Source organism: Melopsittacus undulatus, chromosome 17 (assembly GCF_012275295.1).
Source record: "Melopsittacus undulatus isolate bMelUnd1 chromosome 17, bMelUnd1.mat.Z, whole genome shotgun sequence".
NCBI lineage: Eukaryota > Metazoa > Chordata > Aves > Psittaciformes > Psittaculidae > Melopsittacus > Melopsittacus undulatus.
In genome coordinates, this window is record NC_047543.1 from 2,905,300 (window position 1) to 2,929,709 (window position 24,410).

The 24,410-nt window shown below is 51.5% G+C and overlaps 1 protein-coding gene across 4 annotated transcripts; it reads right to left on the bottom strand.

Annotated features, from left to right (window-relative positions):
* Nucleotides 1–135: 135 nt before the first annotated feature.
* CDK12 (cyclin dependent kinase 12) lies at nucleotides 136–24,279 on the bottom strand. 4 transcript variants are annotated; one of them, XM_005140477.3, is made up of 14 exons: nucleotides 22,781–24,279; nucleotides 16,554–17,438; nucleotides 13,366–13,542; nucleotides 12,375–12,514; nucleotides 11,763–11,933; nucleotides 10,848–11,037; nucleotides 9,982–10,038; nucleotides 9,359–9,460; nucleotides 8,338–8,415; nucleotides 7,742–7,858; nucleotides 7,063–7,194; nucleotides 6,198–6,412; nucleotides 4,192–4,641; nucleotides 136–1,758 (listed from the first exon to the last, which is right to left on the bottom strand). In XM_005140477.3, the coding sequence occupies exons 1-14, from the start codon at nucleotides 23,830–23,832 to the stop codon at nucleotides 1,097–1,099; spliced, it is 4,428 nt and encodes a 1,475-aa protein (XP_005140534.2). In that variant the 5' UTR covers nucleotides 23,833–24,279; the 3' UTR covers nucleotides 136–1,096. The 4 variants fall into 4 exon arrangements, with proteins under 4 accessions (XP_005140534.2, XP_033925922.1, XP_033925924.1 ...); XM_034070031.1 differs by having other exon boundaries at nucleotides 4,192–4,644; XM_034070033.1 differs by lacking the exon at nucleotides 136–1,758 and adding an exon at nucleotides 2,711–3,142 and having other exon boundaries at nucleotides 22,781–24,277.
* Nucleotides 24,280–24,410: the final 131 nt, after the last annotated feature.

The following is a 24,410-nucleotide window of genomic DNA, read 5'->3' on the forward strand; positions in this document are numbered from 1 at the left end:
CCCACAAAGAACAAGGTCCCACCCCCCCAACCCCATCCCCTCACCCCCCAGGTTTTCCCAGCTTGGAAGCCTGGTGGCTGTCCAAGGATGTTTTCCATAGGAAAAGCCTAATCAGGGACAAAAAAGCAGCTCATCCACATGTACCTTTGTTTTATTCATCTCTTTTAAGTGTCATTGAAAGGGACAACAGCGCAGGGCTCTGCAGGAGGAGGAATTCCATCGTCGAGACTTCCTTGAACACAACAAAAATATATATATATATATATATGCTTCTAGAAATGATACAGGGATGCCTGGAAAAGCCTCCAAGGACTGAGCTGCTGCTCCGGGAGCCCAGGCTCCAAAAGCTGCTCCTACATGGCAAGAATTCCCCCCCAGAAGTTGGCTTTGGGTTTCTTTTCCTGCTGTGGGGTTTGGAAGTTTCAAAGGAGAAAGGAATTGGGGAGCTCTGGAAACAAAAGAAACAAAAACCCAGGAGCATTCCCACTGGGAAGTGGCAGTGGGAAAGGTACAAACCCCCAAAAGCCCATTTATTAAGGCTACAGTCAAGTGAGAGGGATCCTGGACCTGGAGCTCACAGCAATACTGGATCAATTGAGGCCAAGCCAGTGCCCATCCCGGCTCTCCAGAGCTGGGATAACCAATTCCCAGCAATAGATTCCCCCTCTTTTTATTGTTTTCAAAGGGAATCAGGAACAAAAAACCAAACTCCTCACTTTGGGACCACCTGTCCCCTTAGCCCTATACCTGAACCCTGCGCTCCCCCCTCCCCAGGGAAGCACTAGTGAGAGATTGAGGGATTTCCTATTGCCCTGTGCTCAGGTTTTGTTTCATTCCTCCTATTTGCAATGGATCCCCCCCCCCCACGAGGGCAGGAAGCTCACCCCCACCTTGGGGGGGTCAGTTTAGTCACTCAGCAAGCACAAAGGCACCCAAGTGGGGACCCCTCCGGTGAATCCCGGTGGCAGCCTAGCAAGGAATAACAACAGGGAGCATTGCAGCAGCTGAAATGCAGAGAAATGAGACCTTGCTCCGGGCCACAAACTGGAGCCGTGGTGCTAAAGGTGGAGGTGAAGGAGGGGAGGACGAGGGCAGCTCAATAGGGAACCCCCCTGCCCCGTCCTCCCCGCGGAGGCACTCTGCCAGCCCCACGGAACGCCTTCCCATAGGAAGAGGTGGCTTGGGTTGGGGCACCCCAGCTGGGAGCTGTTCCTGCCCCACTGGCTGGGCCCAGCTCGCTGTAGTTGTGGATTTTGGCCTCGGGATGGACCAGAGTGTTATTGCTCCCCTCGGATTTAGGGAAGGATTGGCCAACCGTGTGCACGGCGACGGGGCCGCGGGCGAAGCGCAGGTCCTGGTCCCCTGGAAACTGGACAGAGCCTGTGCCCTGGTAGCTGCTGGTCTCCCCGAGGTGGCTCACGGAGCCCAAGAAGGTCCTGCTTTTCCCCAGAGGCTGAGCAGAAGGTTCCAGGAGGCTCTGGCCTGAATTCAGCTCCTCGGCTCCGAATCCGCCCTCGGAGCTGTCGGTGCTGTAAGTCCTGGAGGAGCGGGATCTGCTGTAATCCGTGGCTCTGGAAGTCTGATGCTCCTGTGGCTCCGGCTCCTGCTGGGAAAAGAGCTGCAGGAGAGCAGCGGTCACGGCCGGGTTCAGCTCCTGGGCTGCATTGGAGAGGTCGTCCTGGGCCAGAGGCGGCGGTGGCGGCGGTCCGGGGGGCTCGGGGGGTCTCTTCTCGGGTGGGACAACGCGAGGAGGACACGCTGTGGAAGGGTTACTGCTTTTAAACACCAGCTTATAACATCAGCGAGCAGACAGCAATAGATTCAGTAACATAACACCCACCCCCCCTTCCAAACCCAGCCTATGGAGTTGGGATGCGCTGGGGGAGATGGAGATCTGGCAGCGCACACAAAGCATCCTTTAGTTTTCTCCATGCATCCAGTGGGCAACAGCTCCCCTAACCCATGGGTACCCGTGGGAGGGATTCCTGCTCTTGGATCAGAAGGCTGATGCCAAGCGGGAGATGGATGGAGCTGCACATGGGGTTGCTGCAGAGGGATGCCGTGGCCTTAATGCTTCGGTCCCAGGCTCACTGGTGCCTTCAGAGTGATGGACTGGTTTAGGAAAGCCACAAAACCAAAAGCCAACCCCAAGGCCACACTGAAGGAGTGGGTACAGCCTCCTGTGTCCCGACATTTTCCAGCACAGAGCCCAAAGCAATCTCAATCCACAAATCCTTGCGTGCATCACACAGACTGCCCTGGAACATGAGAAAACCCTTTTGTCCCCGTGCCCAACCCCCTTCTCCCCAGCTCAGACCTGAAATCACCAACATTCCTGTTTCAAAAGGACTTGTTCTGTGCTAGCAAGAACAAGAGCACCCTTCACACCCCATCACCACCTTCTCACTGCTTTGTGTTACTGCTTTCGAGGCAGCAGAACAACAAAGCAGCCTGGTTAGGTGATGGGTAAGACCAAAGACAGCTCTGGCTCTCCCCCTTGCTAAGGGCAAGCAGCAAGGGGACAACACGGGACACGACCTGCTCCCAGCAACCCATCCTGACTCCTGCAGAGCAACACAACTGAACTGCCTCGATTCCCATCCAGCGACCAGGCTCAGCTACCCCATGATTAAAGTTCTTACTGGCGATGACACAAGAGGCCACAAACACCTTGGTTTGAATCAGATCCTCAAATCATTTGCAAAACTGGTTATTAAAAAGGTCAAACTTTATTGTGAAAACCAGTAGTCTTCCAGGACCACCCCTCCACCCATCAGTCCACTTTAAAACTAGATTGTATTGCAATCCAGAACACAATCTTCAGGTCATTGGGGAAGCCAAGCCGATTGGGGGACAGCATCTCCTTTAAAATCGTTATAAACAGAGAACAAGGTTATTGAATTGAAGCTGCTCTACAAGAACCTAGTTATCTTCCAGGACTAGGGCAGAAAGAGAAAAGAACCAGGCAAGACAAGCACGGTCACAACTGGCTCGTGGTGGGCGGGTGTGTCGAAGGCACGAGAACACAGCACGGTCAGCTACATTGCAGAGGAGGTGTGTGGCCAAAAGAGGCTCCCTTGGAGAGTCTGGGACATACCCGGGAGGTGCTTCTACAATTTGGTGAGGTCGTCACGGGAGGTTGCTAATAAAGCCAAAAAATCAACAGAAACAAGAGACATGGAGACATTTACACTCACCTTCGGCAAGGACATCCCAGCGCTCACTGAGACAAACTGCTCTTTGCAACATGCCTCCTGCCTGCTCTACAAGAACCAGGGGAGCTCAGCTTTGGATGGCAGCACTCAACTGAAACAGGGGGGGGTTTAGATTGGATCTAAGGAAGAAGTTCTTTAGTGTGAGGGTGCTGAGGCACTGGAATGGGTTGCCCAGGGAGGCTGTGAATGCTCCATCCCTGGCAGTGTTCAAGGGCAGGTTGGATGAAGCCTTGGGTGCCATGGTTTAGTGTGAGGTGTCCCTGCCCATGGCAGGGGGTTGGAACTGGATGATCTTAAGCTCCTTTCCAACCCAAACTCTTCTATGATTCTACTCAAAGCTGGATGCACCAGTTCCTGTTGATCCCAATTGCTACTGTCCCCCTCCCTTCCAGCACTCGCCACTGTTTCAGTTCTCATGTTCTTCACAATCATCTCTGCACATTTGTCTTCATTTCCTTGTTTTTGGAGGGCAAGAAGGGAACGGTGAAAGAACAGTTGGGATAAGCAGCAAGATGGGAAAACCTGCAGGGATTCCATGTCCTGGGTGGAAAAACCTACCTGGATGTGTAAACTGATGCTTAGGGGTGCTGGAGGAAGAACTGAACCTCTGGGCTTCCCTTTCATTTCTGGCCAAACCCCAAAACCTTTCATCTCCACTGATGGAACACTACAATATGCTTTGGGGATGTGAAGCAGAGAAGGAAGGATTGCCACGTTTTGGCTTGCTGCAGTTGTTAAAACCTCCCGAGCACTTACTGCAGGGAGTAGGTCAGTGTCTGCCTCAGTGCTGAAATCCTGCCCCCATTCTGGCACCCAGCACCTCTCCCCTCTGCCCACCCACAGCCCCTGCTCCCTCTGTCACACCTCTCAGCTCCTCCTGGCTGCAGATCAACCAGAGGCCCTCACGTGGAACACTTGAGCTGCTCAACCAAGAGTGTGGCACCCCAGATGCACGAGCCACGGGCACGTTATTTACCTGTACTCTCCTCTGGCTGCACCGTTGGGGTTTTCCTCGGCCCCCGTTGCTCACTGCTCTTCTCCCCATTGCTCTCCTCCAGGGTCAGAACAGGCTCCTGGCTCTTCATCAGCTGACTCAGCAGAACAGCCAGCACGTTCTGCATGTCTCCCTGAGCACTGGCTGCTTCTGGAGTCGCCTGCTCCTCTGGTAGCTGTGCCTCTGCGGGTGGCTCCTCTATGGCTTCCTCTGCTGCTGCTGCTGCCTGAGACTCGTGCTGCTGTGTGGTGGCTTCTGTCAGAGCATTGATGGACTGGTTGAGAGCTTCCAGCTGCTGCTGCATCTCTGGGTTTGAGTGAACATTCAACAGCTGGGCCATCTGTGGGACACTCAGATCAGTCTGGCTCTGCAGCAAGTTCAGTAACACAGCCAGTTCGCTCTGATTCAGCTGCTGGGTGATCTCTCCGAGGCCTGCTGGAAACACAAGCAGCATCATAGGAAGGTTACACAGAGCCACATTGCACCAACCTGTACTGCTGACACTGCATCCCCCTCCTCTGTGACCCTGTGCTGGGGGAAGGCATGGAGGCTCCAGGATGGTTTGCTCAGCTTGCCCCCTCCGGGCTGCCATCAGCTCTGACAGCACTGCAGCAGCACCCCGTGGTACTGTGCACACACTGCACTCACCCGAGGTTCAGCTCCCTCTCAGAGCCACCAGCACAGCTGCACACGTGGCTGCTGCTTGAAACGAGCTCAGCTGAGCCAGACCTCCCAGTCTGAGCATCCCGGTAGCCAAGGACGGCACCAGTTACAGCAGTGAGGCTGAGATGTGCAATGAACATGGAAACCCCCAGCCCACCTCGGTGGCAATCAGAGCAGCTCAGCCCCTCCTGCAGCATTCCGTGCATGAGCAGCACTCCCTATGCACTGGGAAGCAGGTTTCCCGGGATGAAGCCGAGCTGCTCTTTGGGATGGAGAAAGGGTGTGTTCCCCTGACACAGCAAAAGAATTAGGTCAAGCAGAAGGCAACTGCTTGCTGAAAACTGGCCTGGGATCATAGGAGACTGTCCTGACCTGCAAGTATCCAGGTTAGTCTGAAACACAACCCTCAAGTGGCATCACCTCCCTCTGCACCATGCTGGAGCAGAGCCTCCCGAGTGACAAGTGCCAACAGTGTCCCTTCACACTGACACTACCTTTGTAAGGCAAGCTTTTGGGGCAGAAAGCTGCAAAGGTTTGGGTTTAAAAAGCTTAAAATGAAGCTCCTCTTGCTGGTAGGCAACTAAGAACACGACACTCACTTTTCTCAGCTGTTTGTTAATCCAACCACCACCTTTTTGTCCATCTGCCATGTTTCATTGAACACATGGATTGTGCATTCCCTGGAGCAAGAACTGTCTTCCTCATTACTTGTCAGCACAACGTCTGAGACAAAGGAAGCTTTAGCCCATATCTGGGTTTTTATAAGGCTTCTATAGAACAATCAGCATGGCCTGGGTAGCTTTGCATAGCTCTGTATTCCCAGGAATCAATATACCTCCCATCCAACTACTTTTGAGACACAGGAAGGCTGCTCACACCTTTAGAAACCCGGTCCTGCAAGTCTCTATGGCCAAGTGATCTTCCCTGCACCAAGCAGAGCGTGATAATGTGCACTTTCACCCACCAGCCACTAGCCTGAGAGATCCCATGCCTCAGCTTTAGAGAGTTCAGCTCATCTGCACACCCTTTACATGGCTGCACCTTCCAGCCTAAGATCTGTTCCTTCACTTCAATGACTCAGTAAGTCCTTCCGTTCATCTCTGTGGAAGCGTGTTTCAGAACCAATAGGACTCCTAGAACAAATTCACAGCCAGCTCCTCCATAAGACATTCCTGAGGCAATCAGGATGGGGAAAACCTGGCATTTGCCTTTCTGCAGAAACAGAGGTGAAAGAACAAGCCTGGCTTCAAACCAGCCCCAAGCCAGAGAGCGAGCAGGGAGGTACCATTACCAGGCACCATCTATAGAGCAGGCTGGGCACTGACCTACTGCATCTGCAGCCCCAGGCTCTGCTTTGAGCTGGGCGGGCTGGGGGGGCACAGGACTGCTGTGGTTTTTGACAGGGTCTGTGCTTGGAACAGAGGTAGTTTCCTTCCGAGGAACTTTGGAGAGCGGTGGCTCCTCCACTGCGATGCCGCTCTGCCGCTGCCGCCGCCGCTTCTTGCTCCACAGCTCGTGGCAGTCCTGCCAGTGCGGGAGGCTGGAAGGGAACAACACGTGGCAGTTAGGATGTGGCACCAGTGTAACCCTCCAGCACACAGAAGTCATCGGTGCTGGAGGAGAAGCATGGATGTTCCAAGCAGGGGCAAGGCAGCAGAATCGGATGGGAATCGTTTCACTTGCAGCCGGATCTCCCTCCCAGCTGGACAGCGTTAGCCACAATGCACACAAGCTTGCCAGCTGAATCTGGCAGCTTTAAGGAGTTAGGTCCCTTTTGTACCTCTAAAGGGAAGCTCAAAAGCCACTTGCACCCAGTAAGAGCAGAGCTTTACGCCTTGATTACTGGAGTGGAAGAGCCGCATGGGACACTGCTCAACAGCCCCTGAGTCAAGTACAAACAAGGCCTGGCCAGTCCCCCTGGCACACAGGACAGAGGGATGCTACATGCTACCCTCCTGTATCTTCCAACAGAGTTTTAGAGCACCTTGTGAGCATTAAACTGAGCTTTCTAAACCCAGCCTGATACCAGGCAGAAAGCCAAGAGCACAGAAGAGCTATTTGCTCAGCCATACAACAGAACACACAAAAGGAATCCAGAAATCATAACTCTGACTGACCTCCCCCCCGACAAGGGCAAGCCAGGGGGGCTCTTTCCCACAGCTTGTTAGCAGGGAACCCACTGGAACTTACTCTGGAGGGGCCATCTTGCTGAGGTCAACATCCTTAAGGAAGTCGCTCTGCAGGGCCTGTTCTGCTGTGCAGCGCTTGCCAGGGTCTAGTGTCAGCATGTGGTCCAGCAGGTCAAGAGCAGACGAAGGAATGCTGGGGAGAGGTGGAAATACAGCTGAGTTCAGGGCTCGTTGTGAACAGGCACTCTCAGAAAGGCACCTCAGGCCTAAGAGAAACCCTTGCAGTCAAAATCAGTTACTAGGTGATGCAACAGCCCAAAGACATCACCAGAACAGGCATCAGATATGGGGTATTTTCAGTGGAATTTCTGCTGTTTAGGAACAGCAGTTCAGCTAGAAATCCCATGGGAATATCACACAATCATACTCTCCCCTCAGGGAGCACATCTCTGAGGTCAGCCAGCCTTAGCCCTGTGGAACACAACACTGACAAGTGCTTCCCAACACAGATCCTGCCTAAGCATCACGAGCCCTCCAGAAGGCACCTGTGGCAGATGAGGTGTTTAGGAGAGGGACAATGACCCCATTCCAGCTTTACCCAGAAGGAGGAAACCCTCCTGGAGAGGGCAAGGAAGGGAGGCACTGCTTTACCCTGCCAGGTAGACTAGAGCTGAAGGAGAGCAGATGAGTTGCACATAACCCCCACGCAGCTACTCATCCTCTCCTCTACCAAGACTCACAAGGAGAACTCCTCACGCAGGCGCCTCCGGTATTGCTTCTTCGGCTTCATAGTGTTGAAGTAGGGCAGCTTGATGACATCTGGCCACACTGCTGGACAGGGGCTCCCACAGAGCCGGCTGCCAACCAGAAGAGCAGAGGATGGTCAGTGAGTGGAACGCAGCCAGGAGGAGAAGAGTCCCCAACCCCAACTGCTCTGGCTTCAGCTGGAACAGTTATTTCTCTTCCTTAGCAACTTATGGTACCAATAACCTAGTTCTGGTTAATCAGTTATGGTGAGATAACCCTCAGAGGTTAAATAAAGAGGTAAAATGAATACCTTCAGTCTGTAAGCTTTCCAACACAACAGATTTTCAGTGCGGGATGTAATTTAGGTTCACTGCACACTCAACTACCAACAGCAAAGTTTCCAGACAGTGCCTGCATTAGCAGCCACACACCCCTAAATGCCCACCTCTTCACATCTGCAGTTACCATCATTTGCTGCTCCTATTCTGTAGGCAGGTTAGAGAAAGAGAGCTCTTCTAACACAGAGCCTGTGTGCATGAGCAGTTTCTGCAGTACCACTTCTCATAGGCATGCATGTGCAATGCTTTACCTGATTAATTCAAGCTGAGCCAGCTCCAGATTGGCTTGAAAAATAGGCTTCTTTGTAAACAGTTCCCCGAGGATACAGCTGGAAAGAGGAAAAGCAAGAGGTCACGACAGCAAACCCTTGGGATGGTCGTTTGAACACTGCAGTATTTCTGTTCAGGAGCAGGTTTGCCTGAGGAGAGTTATTTGCATCAGGGCTTGTAGTTGAGGACTGACAAACTAACCTATGTGTACAGAGTCACTGATTCCACGCAGCTGGGAAATAGCGTTCACTACCAGGCTGGTTAACACTGGCTTCATGCTTTAACTCTTTGCAGGGAGAGGAGGACGGGGCAATAATGTGACAAGGAAACAGCCAGGCAGCTCATTTGCCTTCAGATCCAGCCCGTTTCTCTTTGCAGCTTTACTGAAGGGAGGGTATCTGCCTGCCCAAACCATCCTCAGCTGCCTGAAGCTCAGTGTTTGTCATTGCCAAGCACAGGACACAGCCTTGTGCACACAAGGTTTGTACACACATCATTTGTACAGCTGAAAGGGAAAGAAAAGGAGGGAGGGGACAATTCTGGCTCAGTCCTTAATATCTACTCTAAAGCTGACAGCAATGGCAATCAGTGCCAAATTCTTCCCTGGGAGGGTGCTGAGGCACTGGCACAGGGGGTCCAGAGAAGCTGTGGCTGCCCCATCCCTGGCAGTGTTCAAGGCCAGGTTTGACAGGGCCATTACAGCCATACACTGAAGCTACAACCAGCACAGAGTAAGCTTGTCACCCCTCCTTAGTGGTGCATTATGATCAAAGGTTGGCTGGTTTGGGTATTTAAATAGCAAGAATAGACACTTTTTTATGCTCTCATATGTCAATACCAAGCAGGAGTTTTTACTAAGTGGTGTAGTTTAAGTTTAGAAGTATCCCTGTACTATCTCACCACTCTGCCTTGCTGGAACAGAGCTTCAGAGATCAGCACAAAGCAAAGAGCAGCTTCCATGTGCTGATGGTCACAGCCCACAGACACAAAGCAGGGACTTACCCACAGCTCCACACGTCTATGGCAGGTGTGTAACGCTCCTCACCTAGCAGCAACTCTGGAGGTCGATACCATAACGTAATGACTTTGTTGGTGTATGGACGGCTGGAATGCAAGACACAAACACAGACTGAGGCCAAGTGCCACAAAAAGCCTTATGAACTCTAATTTTGACTTCCCAACGGCAGTGTTTGGCATGTAAGTAGGAGTGGGCTTTCAAATGCCAGCCTTCCATAGCATCTGCCTGAGTTACATAGAGCTGGGGAGCCATCAGGGATTTCAGGTCTGCCTATAGGCAGATAGCAAGCTGTAGGCACCCAAGACCTATAAAAGGCAGCAGGAGGCTGCCATGGCTGAACAGCAACTGATCTCAAAGCCAAACATGGGCTAGAGCAAGCAGGGAAGGTGTTTCTGCTCCTTATCAGCTGGTTTCTCTAATGGAAAGCCATTAATAGCAGCCAGGAGTATATTTTTGCAACAGCTGGAGCTACATTATACCACTTAACCCTGGAAATCACTCCTCAGGCAATGTCAGGACTTCCAAGTGAAGTGACTATGCAGGTATTAAGAACAAAGGAGCTCATCCCACCTATGGAAGGCCTTTCCCCCTTCCTCCCATGCCTCACCTCTCCTCTGAGCTGTAGAGTCGGGCGAGTCCAAAATCTGCAAGCTTGATTTGCCCACTGAAAGACAGAAGACAGTCACTGGTTTGAACCAGAGCCAGGCTCACACACAGCAACAGGAAAAGGGAAGGAAATCCCCCACATAGTAGAAAGGCCCAACAAAGCAATGGGAGCAGTAATTACTTTTGAATATACCAGTGTTAATTTTCCAGATCCTATTGAATGCTTCAAAGAAACAACAAGAAAAGGCAATAATTTAGTCCCATCTCTACCATACACCCTTCCCAACAGGCCAGTGTCCCAGGGACCCTTTTCAGATGGATATCCAGACATGTGGATGTGATTATGTGCAGCATTATTCTCACAGGCTCAAAGTTTTCTTATGGGTATCCAAATAAAGACTTGAGAATTAACAGCAAATGAGTAATTGTGATGTATTCTGTGATGAGCTCTGTTAGTGCCAAACCCTATCTAAAGGAGAGAGCATTCACAGAGAGCTGCTCCTTCCTACCTTAACCCTCAGTGGTTTCCCTGCATACAAGTGCTTCCAATAAACAGGATTTTTGCCAAAATACCATGGAGACCAAGTGCAGAGCCCCATTTATTTCAAGCCAACATGAAAATTAACTGTAAAGAGCTGCAAAACAGTGGGGAGAGTGCCACCAGCAGCAAGTCCAGGTGAAGGCTGGTGGGGCTGCTCACCCTTACAGCAGCAGCACCCAGGAAAGCCACTGCTTAACCATAACCACCCACCACACCATGTGGAAACACGCAGGGTTCAACACCTCCTGCTCCCAACCATACTCAAGGTGAACCCAGGGAGAGGGCAGGGAAGAGCTTGGCTTGAAGTGTTTCTATTCCCAGGTTACCTGTTGTTCAATAAGATGTTGGAGCACTTGATATCTCGATGAAGGAAATTCTTCTTGTGGCAATAATCCAGCCCCTCCATTAACTGTTTCATGAAAGACTTGATATGGTCCTCTGAGAAATGTACCAAGCCAGATTCTAGCAGCCCCATTAGGTCATGGTCCATGTACTCAAACACAAGGTAAAAGGCACCTGATATAATAAAGAGAGAAATCATTTAAGACAAGAGGAGAGAACAAAGAGGAGGGGAAGTGGATTCAACTGTTGAAATAGCCTTGTTGGTGTTTTGTTGGCATTTTCTCCAACACACCCAATGTGAGACTTAAGGTTTCCTGGACACCCTAAAAGACTTCTTTTTGTTCCTCAAGAGAGGAAAAACCCAACACAACCAAGCAGCCCTCCCATAAATTCCTTTGAAATCCTGGGTTCTTTTGGATTTGTTTCTTTTAAGCTAAGTTGCTGAAGAGATTACTTGCACTCACAGCTTGACCTGAGGTCTGTGGTGTTCCCTGCTCCCTCATGGAAGAGAAGGCCCCAGACAACAGCTAGTGGGATGCTGGAACACCTCCCTCTTCCAAAGTGACAGAGGACAAAACTCATCTTGCTATTAGTAAGGTTTTTGCCACTAATCAGTGTTAAAAGCCCTCCTGTAAAGGCTTCCTTTGGGAGTCTCCAGGAATGCAATGCATCCTTTTAAACCTCTTCGCTCTGCAGTGTGAGGCCTCACTTTAACTGGAACCTATGCTTTGATGCGAGGCCAAATCCAGATACCAAACTCTGAGCTTTGCATCAAGGAGGAACCCAAAGAAAGAACATCTAGAGCAGGGTCTGGATTTCTGGTTCTACCCCGAGAGCAAACACTAAGGGATTGCATCAGCTCTCTGGCTGATGAAACCACAGCCTGCAGCAAATGCTACCTTTGTCCTTCTTGAAATCCAGTGCATCTTGTTTGTCCGTGACAATCTCCTTCATGTTCACCACGCTGCGGTGGATGAGCTGCCGCAGGATCTTGATCTCGCGGATGGCTGTGATGGGGAAACCTTCCTTCTCGTTGTCCAGCCGCACCTTCTTGAGAGCCACCAGCTCCCCTGCAGGGACAAGGCACTGTCAAAGCCTCTGCACACAGCCCCGGCCACCAGCTCGGTGGGATTCCCAGGGGGAGTTGAAAGCCAACATCCACCAAGGTAAAAATCACTGCTAGAAGTTAGCACATCAACAGCTCCAGACAGGGACATCAGTGCTCCCCTCATCTACTTCAGTGTAGGGTCACACAAGTGGACATAAATGAACCCTGGAAACCACTCCACAAGCTACAACAGTGTGGCCAGAATGGGATTCTTCCCCCCTGCTGCACGGACACCCCCTGCAGTCCTAAGTCCAGCCCTGGGGTAACAGCACAAGAGGGACCTGGAGCTGTTGGAGGGAGTCCAGAGGAGGCCACACCACTAGCACTGGAAAGGGTTTGAAGCACACCCACAGGAATGAGACCTTCAAGTGCAAAGCAACCTGAAGCCGCTTGGCATCCTTACCTGTGTCCTTGTCCTTGGCTTTGTACACCTGCCCATATGTCCCTTCTCCAATAATCCCAATGATGTCAAACTTGTCCACACAACGCTTCCCCCAGTCACTTTCCGTCTGTCTCCTTTCCCCATACCGAGGGCAACAGATTCTGGAAGAGGAAAGGAAGCAGATCCATGTGATTCTGGATTTGAGTTGTACTTCAAAGAAGGTGTAGCCAGCACTCAGTGTACAAAACACATGGGTTTCATTGTCAGGGAAGCTCTATACACCTTGCAACACAATCATGCCTGAAGAAAAGGTGTCCACCTCTTGTTCGGAATAGCAAACTTCTGGTAGCACCAAGAGCTTTCTATAGGGATACTCATCAGGAGGTTTCTTTGCCCTGCAGGAACTGGTATATTAAGGATGTGGGCACCTTCAGGGTAAATGTGGCTGGAGATTGGATCTGAAACACTCCAGCAACTTCTAACCCTGGAAGGGTCAAAGGGGAAGACAACAGAAGCCATCACAGCTTCAGTAGTGAGCCTGAACCAGGCTCCATCCGGCTCCCACCTTCCACAACCTCCTCCTCTTCCCCAAGTGCTGTTCATTCTCACAGAGATGAGGCAAGTGGCCTCCAGCTGTGAGTGGTCCAAGTGAGCAACCCCATAAGAAAACAACAGAAATATGAGCTTGTTCTCTCCACGTTTCACTTCCCTCAATCAAGAGCACTCAAACGAGTCTGGGGACAAAGAATGGATACAAGTGAATTAAACCCGACTCAAGATCTATAACTAAGTGCCCATTAAGTGTTCTCCCCATCCACTCAATGGTGGGGAGGCTGCTGAGAGCTGGCAAAGCAGCTGCCAGGTTCCATTCCAAATGGAAGAGCTCAGTCAGCTCTTCAAGCAGCGCTGTGGTTACACTGGAAACCCAAACCTTTGGAAACCTAGACCAAGACCTGTGTGAAGAGACAAACCCAACAGCTCCAAAAAGCCAACAGAAGAGAAAGGCTCTTACTTTGGTCTCTTTTTGAAGGGTTGCTGAGGTGGTGTGGCTGCCTTTGGTTCCGGGGAGTCGGGAGGAGATGGATCCCCTCCAGGAAGCTCTGGGGGGAGCGGGAGGTCCGTGAGTAAGTGTCGTGGTCTCTGCTCTCTATCTTTCTTCACAGGTTTTGGAGGAAGAATCTCTTTTGGACTAAACTCCGGAAAGTTAATACAACACAAAAGTCAGACTTAAGAGGCAGTGAGCAAACAAAGCCAGCCTGCTGCAGGGCAGCTCAAGAACACGGTTAGGAGCCCAAGTTACAGGGCCAAAATGAGCATAGCTGAATAGAAACCTTCAAGTTTACAATGATGATACATCAGGGTTAGGTTTAAATGCACCATCTTCAACTAAACACCCAGCTCTGCAGCTAGATCCTGCACCAATAAGGGGTTATGGTGAGTTTCCTGTCAGTTCAGGTTACCCCCAGCCCCCACTTTCCCCCCTTACTTCCTCTATTCAGTCTCTATCATACTGAAATTAAATGCATGACTTGTTAAGGAGCACTAAAAATACAAACCCAGGATGACATCTCTCTACATCAGTGACTTTGAACTTCTTAGCCAGGACCCAAAGGCAGCTCTGACTTGTGAGTACTGCTGAGGCCCCCAAAGGGGACTTCAATAAAGTTACCAACAGCATCCAAAAAGCTTGGCTTGGACTGGCAGAACCTAATGCCTCTCTCCTGCATGCAGCAGGGAGAATTCCAAGGTCTGAATAGCCAGGAATTCTTCTCCATGCACATCTCCAGTAGGATGAGGAGATGCAAACACCCTCGCAAGGGGCTGTTTTTAGGGCAGGCAGGTTTGCTCTTTGCCAGCACTGTCAGGTCTAACCCTCAGCATGGAAAACTCTACATGTACCCGCAATGGAAGGAGGTCATTTTCCCAGTTATTAGGCACTGTCTAATCCCCACAACCACCTCTTGTGAAACAGAGTTGAGAAAGGACAGAGAAGGACACAATTGTGGCACTGAGCTTGGATACCTCCTGTAAGAGATGGGGGAGCAGCCTTCTCCCACTGCTAACAAGTCACCAGGCAGCTGCAGCACTGATGGCATATGAGGGAAAGCACTCACCAGATCCCAGAAACACCAGGAATGGGATTGCTGCATGGGCTGAGCTCTCCCTCCATTAACCACAGATGTGCAGAATAACCCCCAGCCCAGGCAGAAGCCTGGCTGAACCTCAGAAGAGGTTCTTCAAAGCAGGACCCAACAACAGCACATAGGAGATGGGAGGCTGTCCCAACCACGTTTTGCTTTCTTTATGGCTTCCCTGTGTACCTGAAGCACTGATGTGATCACAGAACCACAGGATGGTTTGGGCTGAAGGGACCCATGGCAGGGGGTGGAACTGGATGAGCTTTGAGGTCCCTTCAACCCAAAGCAGTCTGGGGTTCCTTATTTTGAAGGAAGAAAGCCCCATGAATCCTTCAGAGCTTTGAATGCAACCTCGAACACAGAGTTTGTACTATTGGTGTCTACACAGCCTTTCCTCCCCTACCACTACACCTCTTGCAAGGTGAAGCAGCCCCCAATGCACCCTGACTGCTGCACAGTCTAAAAGCATTCCAGAGGTGACAGCAAGCACCAGGAAAGGATGGAGTCTCCAAACTGAATGAGGCATATCTGGTACTTGGACACATTTAAGCACGTTTCCATATCCTGCACTCTCCATAGGCTCAGAGCTGGAGTCTCAGCATGGAAAATGAAAGTCTAGCCACAAAAGTTGTGTTCCTATGTATGAAAGCAGCCAAATAAGCGTGAGCTGCTGCTCAATCAGTGCCACATGCAACTGCCACCAGACTCAGCAAAACAAAGCAGGATTTCCCATCCTTTCATTGGGAAAGGCAGTGGAAATCCAGTTACTAAGCATAGCAACCAGCTGCAGGATCACCCCCATGCCTCAGTTCATAGTGATGGCAGAGAGAGAGCACACTTGGACAAAACCGAGCCACACCTGGTGGTAAAGAAAGGTTAAACCCCTGGATCTGCAGAGCAATCCTGGTTTGGGAATGAGGAACAAAATCCTGCAGGCTGGGAAAAGCTGCTGCTCAACACGGATGCAGTTAAACAAGTGTTTGCTGAACCTTCCACAGTTTTGGATGGGCAGAGCCTAACTTCCACATTGACTGAAGTGACAACATCACCCTCATTTACAGGGATAGCAGGGAAATCACTTCAGTGAATGAGAAAATGTAACATAACCATGCTCACTTCACCCACAGAGTAATTAAACCAAGTCATAACCACTGTGTTAAGCACTAGTCATTAAATCCCATACAGGATACCTAGGCCATCTTCAGTGATGGCTGGAAAGACACACAAGCTAAGCAGAGAAAAATGTATCTGTGCTGATGTTAACAGCACTGCAACACATTAGCATCTACAAAAGGGGAAGTAGCTTCTCTTCCTCTCCACTTTGTCTCTTCTGCTCCTTTCCCCTCCACCAAAAGCCACCCCTCAGGAAGGTTTTGCAGCCAACCTGATATTAAGGCCCAGAGCAGCAGCAGCCAAGGCAGGAGCTGCTCTTACAGGGCAGAATTGAGCCTGGGAGCTTTGGTTAGAATAGGAAACAGAAAGATGAAGTCGGTGCAGCCTCACCCTTCCATTTTTACATGAACACCTACTTCATAAGCAGTAAGGATTGTATTAATGACTCAATAGTGCAGCTAAACCAAGGGCAGTTTCATGCCCAGCCTGCATGACTGATGCATTTGGAACCACCATCACTCTGGTTTGTGCTCTGGTATAGGACTTGTTGAGCTGTTCCCTGTTATTAAGTGCAGGTTTTGGAGGCATTCAAAAAGCAGTTTCAAGATAAGTCTGTGCAAACAGCTGCACCAAAGGGGTGCATCATGCCAGACCCATGCTACATTACTGTCATAAATACAAACAAAGAGTGATGTGAAACCTTTACTAACCAGCATTAAATCAGCAGCCAAACCTCTTTTTCTCACAGGGATAACACATAACTACTGCATGGCACCAAAAAACTCCACATAAACCTGACAAAGCCAAAATGAGGACTGGGGCCATGTAATAACGCAGTAGTCTTGAGTGTACTCTGCAGGATGAGGATGAACTGCTCAACTACCCCAAAGAAGCTCTATCTCAACGTTTAGCTTCTAAATGCAACCCGGAGGCTGTGGTGTGACCTTACCTATCCAAGTCATCTTCCCCAACTAAAATAGGGGGGAGCGGAAGCGGAGGCAACGTTGAAGTTTTCAGGTGTGGGATAGCAGCCGTCACAGACACTTGTGTTTTTGTAGCGACTTGGACAGAGGGCTGAGAGTTCACCTGAGAGGATAAAGTAGACGTCCTTGGGTGGGAAGAAGATGGCAAAGGTGTTGGGGCTGAAGTAGGGACCTGAACGGGAGGCAGTTGGGATGGTGGCAAAGGTGGAGCTGCAGGTGATGGAGGCAAAGGCGGCAGCGGTGGGGTCGGAGGTGGTGGTGTGGTTGTCGGCAGGGGAGGAGGAGGTGATTTTATTGAGGGTAGTGGGGGTGGAAGCTCCTTCTCTGCTGTGTCTGTCTCTTTTGGAGATAGGAGGTCCTCTACCACTGCTACAGGCTTCAAGTCTTTTGCTCCCAGCTGTTTGGAATCTCTGACTGGAACAGGATGTTTCCTCTCCGAGTTCTCCTCTGCCTTGGCTTTCGCTGTCTCGGCAGCGGTTTTAGTCTCTGCATTCGTGTGCAGCAAATTCACTGACTCCGTGTCTGAAGACGACTTGTCAGATTTAACACTTTTGAGGCTCTTCTTAGGCTCCGTTGGGGGCTCCCTCAGCTCAGCCAGGCTGTTCTCCTTCCTCGCCAGGAACACGGGAGAGCCCTTGGCTTCCTTCCCATCCACCCTGGCTGCAGCCGCCGCCGCGGCCGCTCGCTCCTTCTTCTTCCTGCTGAGCTCTGCCCCGAGGCTGGAGTTCAGTGGGAGCCTCGTGGGGGAGATGCTGGAATGGCGACTGCGGGACCCAGACCTCTGCTTCTTGCTGTGAGATGAAGAGTGCCTTGAATAGGCAGGGCTGCGGCTTCGGGACTTCACAGACTTCCTGTGGGGGGAACAGGGAGAGGATGAATGAAACGAAGCATCTCTCACCCCCTGAGCTACTCACCAACACCAAGAGCTCGCTCTGGAAACAACTCCCATCAGCTGAGGTCAGACAGTCCTGAACACCTGTGGGGGAAAGCTACTGAAAGGAGTTTCCAGGATAAAGCAGAGCGAGTTTCAGGTCCTCATCCAGCTGTCCAGTGGCAGGACCATCCTCATTGTCACACTGTTCAAGGCAGAAAGGAAGGATGAAGGTGGGCCAAGGTGAAAGGGAATCACAGAGGCAGGCACTAAAGAAAAGAGTTTTCCCAGTTATTATGTACAATTTTAAAGCAAACAAGGGATAAAACATGACTGCCTTCATGGGAAGGCTGCCTCAGAAAGCACCTCACTTCAAGCCTATCCCCCCTCCCTGGCTCTTTTATGATCATCAGAACTCAGATTTGCACAATGTGATTCAGGAGAAGAGAAACACCCAATCCACCAGGAATTGTCCTTCTGCTTGAGGTATATCCAGAGGGCCTCTGTTAAAATAAGCAGGCTCTACATTAGGTGTATGTATGCAGAAATAAAGCCACACTGAAACCTGTGAGGCACAAGCAAGGCAGGAAACACCTTGCACCATGAGGGTACACACCAGAGCACAGGGTGAACCCAGCAGTAACCATCAGCTGATGTAGGAACAAGCTCAGGAACAACATGGAACTGGAAACTGGTACTTCCAGTGCCCATGTCACAATTCCTGACAAGACACAACTGCTTCCAATGAGGATTTTGGAGGTTATGAGGCAGCACACTTTATCTGTACATGTGATAGGCTCTGAGGGGTTTAGAAGCCATGTGAGCCAACAGGAAAACAAGGACATCTTGAGATCAGACTCTCTGGATACCAGAAACTGCTCAAAGCTTACTCTGATTGCATGAGTTACTCCTCAGGAGTATCTAGTTGTGAAGATGGGGACCTGCCTCTAAACAGAGTCCCACAGTAGTTCTAAACCCCACCTAACAGCGAGCAGGTTTGAACACAGGCTCCCTTGGAACAGCACTCAATGTAATTTACTCTTTCTAGTAGACATTAAGACCACCCTGAGACAGCAAACGGCTGGAAAATAAACTGGAGAGCTGAGACTACAGCAAAATTCCTTTGCAGACACCACCAGCCCCTGTAAGGATGCGAGAGCAGGGGCTGGCTGCCCCCAATCCTCTTCCCTTGCTACACCAAGGATTCTGCCCTCTCACTAGTATGTACAACCCCAAACCTCCAGCTAACAGTGGTCGAAGAGCACAAGTGCAGGTAGGCCTTACCTTTAGCCTTACCAAATTAATACACAGCAGAAGGAGGAAAACAAAAGTGTCATCTGAAGTCAACTCAACTATTCTCCTCTTCCATTACATGTGTTTGTATAATGGGAATGTGCCTCAGGATCAGCTCTTTTCCCAAGGTTTCTGCTTCCGGAGGTAACAATCTCAGATGCAGTTTGCCCCTTGGGCAGCAGTTCACCTGCCACATCCCAGGGCTGAAAACACAGCTCTGGTTTTGCTCAAAGACCCTTGCATGTTAACGGCAGCATTCCTATTGGATCCTGTAGGATGCAGCTTACTGCAACCACACATAGTTATGGGGTTAGCATTCCCTATTACAATTCTTTCAGGTTAAGATTAAGATGCTGCAATACTTGGTTTCATCCCATCTTTCATCCTGCCCATGATTACTCCAACTCAGCTGGTTGCAGAGCAACATTCCCAACAAGATCACTCAGCAGATCCGATATAAACTTCCCCGGAAGTCCAGTTCTACCTCGTTCCACCAGGACTGAAGCCATTTATTCCTGCTCCACGAGCATCACTCAGGCTATCCCTCCTGAGTTGACCAATGATAACCTACAGTTACCTATAAAGAGCTCTTTTTCCTTAAGCCCATTTTCCAGCTCCTTTGTCAGAGCTGAGGAAGCCCCAGAGCCAGCAGCTCCTCTGCTTTCCCACCAGTTCACAACCAGTAACAGATCACTGCAGACCCTATCTCATATGAGAACACAACAGTCCCACCAGCACTACAGCTGGAGATCTTCCACAGCTATACTTGCTTTTATCACTACTAGTGCTCTCAGGAGATGACAGAAGATGTCCAGGTTTTTTGAACATACTCTTTCCATCCTCTGGAAGGCTCTTTTCTTGAAGCCAGTCAGCACTTCTGCCCCTTCACATGTGTTAAGACAACTCTCTATAGCTTTCTTACCCTGCTAAGATCATCAGGGATGGGAGATTCAGTCCCACTGCAGTTCTTCCTGTGGTTAAAAATGCTTTGGGGCCAAGCCCCACTTTGTTGTATCTCTAGCACTGGAAAGGAGAAGTGCAAGATCCATGAGCACTGCACATTAACCCAAAGCAGAGCTTATGGCTCATCTGGAAATCCAAATGAAAAAGCATTATTAGATTGATTTAATTGATACAATCAGAAGATTAGAATGGGGCATGGAAGAGGGATTGCTGGAAGCCTCCAGCCCTCCTCATGCTAAAACCAACCACAACTCATAGCCCTTGGCTATCAGACCCTCCATCAGCTGGCAGAACAAAGCCCCAGGTCACCCATTACACAAGCTCCTAGGGACATCTACAGACATTAAAACATTTCACCTGCTCCAAGCCACCACAGAAGTCAAGAGTAACATGGAAATGAGTGCTTGGGAAGCCTGCCCCATGCTCAGGAAACAAGCTCAGCCAGGAGGCAAATGCTTTTGCTGTGGCAATGGTCTGTGTGACAGGGGCCACTACTACAGCACGTGCACACACTCACACTTAGCTGCTATACTTAGAGCACAACCCACTCCAGCAAGCTGAAGGACTCTGGAATTTCTTCTAGTTTCAGCTGCAATGCCAACAGTTGCTACAGGGAATGGGAAGGCACATCTGTTCTTTTCCCTACTGACCCAATCAGCCTCATTTGCTCCTCAATGGAAAGCAAGTTGTTTTGCACAGCCATTTGAAATGCAAACATTCTGGATTTCCCTCCCATCAGCACTGCAAGCACATGGATTCAGTTTCCTAACACTGAGGCTTGGTCGTGGAAATGAAAGAAGACACAGAATACATTGAAAATACCCCCCCAGCTACTACATTGTCAGTCAATGGAAGTCACTCAGTGGCCCAGAAAAGCCTGTGTTACCTCCTCTGAAGGACTGCAGCCACAGGCAGGTGTTCACTGCTTGAGTGTGCCAGTTAAAGCCCTCTCCTCTCCCAAACCATCCCTCTGCAGGAGCCAACAGAAGACATCCCAGTCACTCCTCAGCTGCCCCATTCCACACTCACCTGCAGCACATCCACCAAAGCTGCTCCCAGTGGAGCTGCTGAGGAAAGCTCAGCTCAGCCACCCGAGGGGAGCTCCTGCACAGCCCTCAGCAGAGGGGCAGCCCCACCTCTGTCTGCTGGAGCAGACACCTGACCAGGAGCCTGCAGCCACTGCCTGAGCACTGAGCTGCAAGCTCAGCAAAGCCAAGCTAACAGCTCAATTACAACTTACAGTTTGCCTAACATATGGAAAATGCATTAACCCCCTTCTTCCCTTCACTAGAATCCCTTCAGGCAGACGTCTTCTCAAGGCATAATCCATGTTGTCTGCTCTGCTTTACAAGCGTGTATCACACAGTAAGTTCTCTGCCCAGGAAGGAAAGAGGACTAGGTTACCAAATCAAGTCCAAGATTCAAAGAATTCAGTACAAGCTGAGAGTAAACAGGCAGTAACCTTTGGAATCTGTTTTGCTTTGAGGTCCAGCATTTTGCCAGGGAGTCAAAGATGCACTCAAAAAGTTCCTTGTGAGGGTATGGAAGTTCAGGGAAGCAGCACAAAGTTGCTCCCATAATTAAGATCAAGTCAGAAGTAACCTAACACCTACAACAAGAGTAAGCTTCAGGTTCTGTTGGGAAGTGGAGTAATCTGGGGGGCAAAAACCTCACCTCTTAGTATAAGACCCTCATTCCCACATGGTTTCTCCCTGCTTAGGCTGAATATGGACATTTAGCAGGTGCTGTAACACCATTATAGCACATCCATTTCCTACTGCTGTATTTTCTCTTCCCAATGTATTGGCAAAGAGTCTGTGGGAGCAGTGCTACCAGGGCAAAAAGGATTGAGGGGAGGGAGAAGGAAACCATTGAGGACCTCAGGTGCACATAGAGAAAACAGGGCAGAGGAGGAAGAGCCCAAAGGGAATCCTCCCTCTGTAAAACCACATCAGAATGAGTAGATTTTATGTAACAGCATCCAGGGTGCTAAAACCAGCACAGCTCTCCCAGCAAGGACAAAGGCCCCATTCCAAGCCCACTATGGGAGATGGTATTCCTGAAGTTAGGAGCTCTAGTAACAAAGGGCAGATTCCAACAGCCCTGTGTTCTTTGGGAAGTACTGATCACAAACGTGCTCTGGAGGCAGCCTCTTCCCTTGCAGCTCCTGTTTGGCCTAGAGGATGCAGCTGCCACACTGTGCTACAGCCATTACATTCCAGGTCACATCTTAACTGCCATGGAGCTCCCACCAAAGCTCTGCAGTACCCATGGTGACAACTGGAAGCTCAACATAAGCTGAAGCTAGGAAAGAAGAATCATTAGGTTTGTGCAGGTAACAGGGTGATGATGAACACCTGAAACAGAACACCCAGAACCACCTGCAAATAACAGCTTCCTTCTGTAGGAAAGTTACTGATTAAAGAAAAAGGAGAGAAATTTATAGTTAAGCCAAGATCTTTAACGTCCCTTCCAACCCAAACCTTTCTATAAGTTAAGCCAAAACACAGCTGGTTTCTACCAGCCCTGGGAATGCCCCAATTTCAGGATGGAAGCAACAAACCCCAGCACTGAGAAAGGGAAGTTTAGGCCAGGAAGATGGAGCTCAGGTGTGTTCAGCTTGGGGTGAAGGAAAAAGACTGCTCAGCAAGAGCACACTGCAGCCTCCTGAAGGGGGTGATCAAGTTCCCACCTGGACTGAATGGCTCCAGGCTTCCTGAAACAGGTGAAAACCTTCTCCCTGGCTGAACCCCTCCCAGGGAAGAGCCTCGGGAGCCGAGCACAGCCCTCACCATGGCCACCTCAAGAGGTGGGTGTAATTTAATCCAGGCAGCTCATTCAGCCTTGGGCCTCTCTGCTGGGAGCCAACATGGATGCTGCCTCCCACCACTCAGGAAGGTGTTTCCCAAAGGGATCACCATGACCCCAAGCAAAGCAATACCAAGCAACCAGCAACCTTGGGGCCCATAGAGATGAGGAAGGGGGTGACACCTCCCGGTACCCACAACCATCCCAATACACTTCCCTCTTCCCTGGGGTGAGGAAGACCACACTGAGAGCACATACCTGGTGATGGGGCTCCGGCTCACGGAGCGCTTGGTGCCAAAGGGGCTGCTGGAGCGCCGGCGGCTGTAGGGGCTGGGGGACCTCCCGCTGTAGGAACCGCTGCCTCTCTCGTAGCTGGACGAACGCCTCCTGGTATAGGGGCTGATGGACCTCTGCCGCCGGCAGTAGGGGCTGGGCGAGCGGGTGTTGGACTGGTAGGCCACAGGCTCCTTGTAGGGCGGGCTGATGGACTGGCGGCGTGAGGAGCCCCCGGGGCTCTTCCTGTAGGAATCATAGTTACTGGATGTGTGAGAGCGGGGAGGGCTGAGGTCGTACTCCTGGATGTAGGAGGCTCCTGAGGGGCTGTCGTCCAGTTTCGGGCTGTCAGACCATTTCCTGTGAGGACTCCTGGATTTCCGCCTGGGACTGTCAATGGTTTTGTAACTTTTGGGAGCATCCCTTTTCCGATGGCTTTTACTGCGCTCCTTGTGGCTGGACTTGAGCTCCCGATCCTTCCTGGATTTCTCCTTGTGCGCTTTGGCTGAGCGGGATTCCTTGGTGCTACTCTTTGAGGACAAGGCCTTGGGATGCTCCTCACCCTCCAGGAGTCTCTTGGAAGATCCCGATATTCTCTCCTTGGTGGACCCAGACCTACTGGATGAATCCAGGCTCCTTTCCAGCTTCCTCTCCTTCTCCGACTGCTTGCTCTTCATCAGCTCACGGACGCGCTTGTGCTGATGGTGCCGGTGCTTCTGGACCCTCTCGCTCCTGTCCGTTCTCCTCTCCTCATTCTCCCTCCTATCCAGCTTGAGGACCACATCATCCGAGAAGGTATCCGAATCCGAACTGATGTCATCGTATTCCACCAGCGGCTTCATCGTCGAGCCCAGGGATGCCGCTGCCTCCTGGGCCACCAGCGGTGACTCCCTGGAGTGCCTGGACTTGTGCCGCCGGTGCCGGGAGGCCGGCCGGTGCCTCTCCTTGCTGTTGGAGCCGCCGCTGCCCGGTGCGTGCTGCGAGGACCCCCCGCCGCCCCCGTCCTTCTTGCCCCCATGTCTCTCCGGGTTTGGCATTCCTCCTCCTCCACCGTGCTCCGAGGAGCGGAGGGGGAAGAAGCCTCCGAAACCCCCAAAACTTCCTCACACGCCCGCCCCTCGCACCATGCACCCCGGCCAAGGGCCTCCCTGCCGCCGACACCCCCCCGGCCGCTCCTACATGGGGAGCGAGGCCCCGGAGGCGGCGGAAGGACGACGGGAAGGGGGCGGCCGGCACCGGGAGGGGAAGGGGACGCGGCCCGGCCTCACCGCCTCATCCGAGGGGCCCAGGCCCAGAGGGCAGCGCCGCGGCGGGGGCGCCCCGGGAAGGCGGGGCCTGGGCCCACGCTCGTTCCTCAGCACCGGGAGGCTCCGGATGGCCCCGCGGCCGCCGCTGCCCCCGGTACCTCCGGTACCCCCGGCCCGGCCGCTCCGGCCCCGCCGCCGCCCCCCGCTCACGTCCCAAAGCGAAGCGGCTCCGCGTCCAAGGGGGGCAACCTCGGCAACGTCTCGCGAGACCCGGCGGCCTCTCGCGAGAGCAGCGGCAGCGCCTCCGCCCCTCGCCCGGCGGAGCGCAAATCCCGCGAGAGCCTCGCGGGGTTGATGAGGGCTGCCGG

Coding starts and splice junctions, on each gene's coding strand:
- CDK12 (XM_034070031.1), bottom strand. CDS start 23,832: ATGCCAAACCCGGAGAGACATGGGGGCAAGAAGGACGGGGGCGGCGGG. Junction 13,543..16,553: donor GGGGAAGATGACTTGGATAG/GTAAGGTCACAC, acceptor TCCGGAGTTTAG/TCCAAAAGAGATTCTTCCTC. Junction 4,645..6,197: donor TGGGGCTGCAGATGCAGTAG/GTCAGTGCCCAG, acceptor TTGTGTTTCCAG/CAGGCCTCGGAGAGATCACC.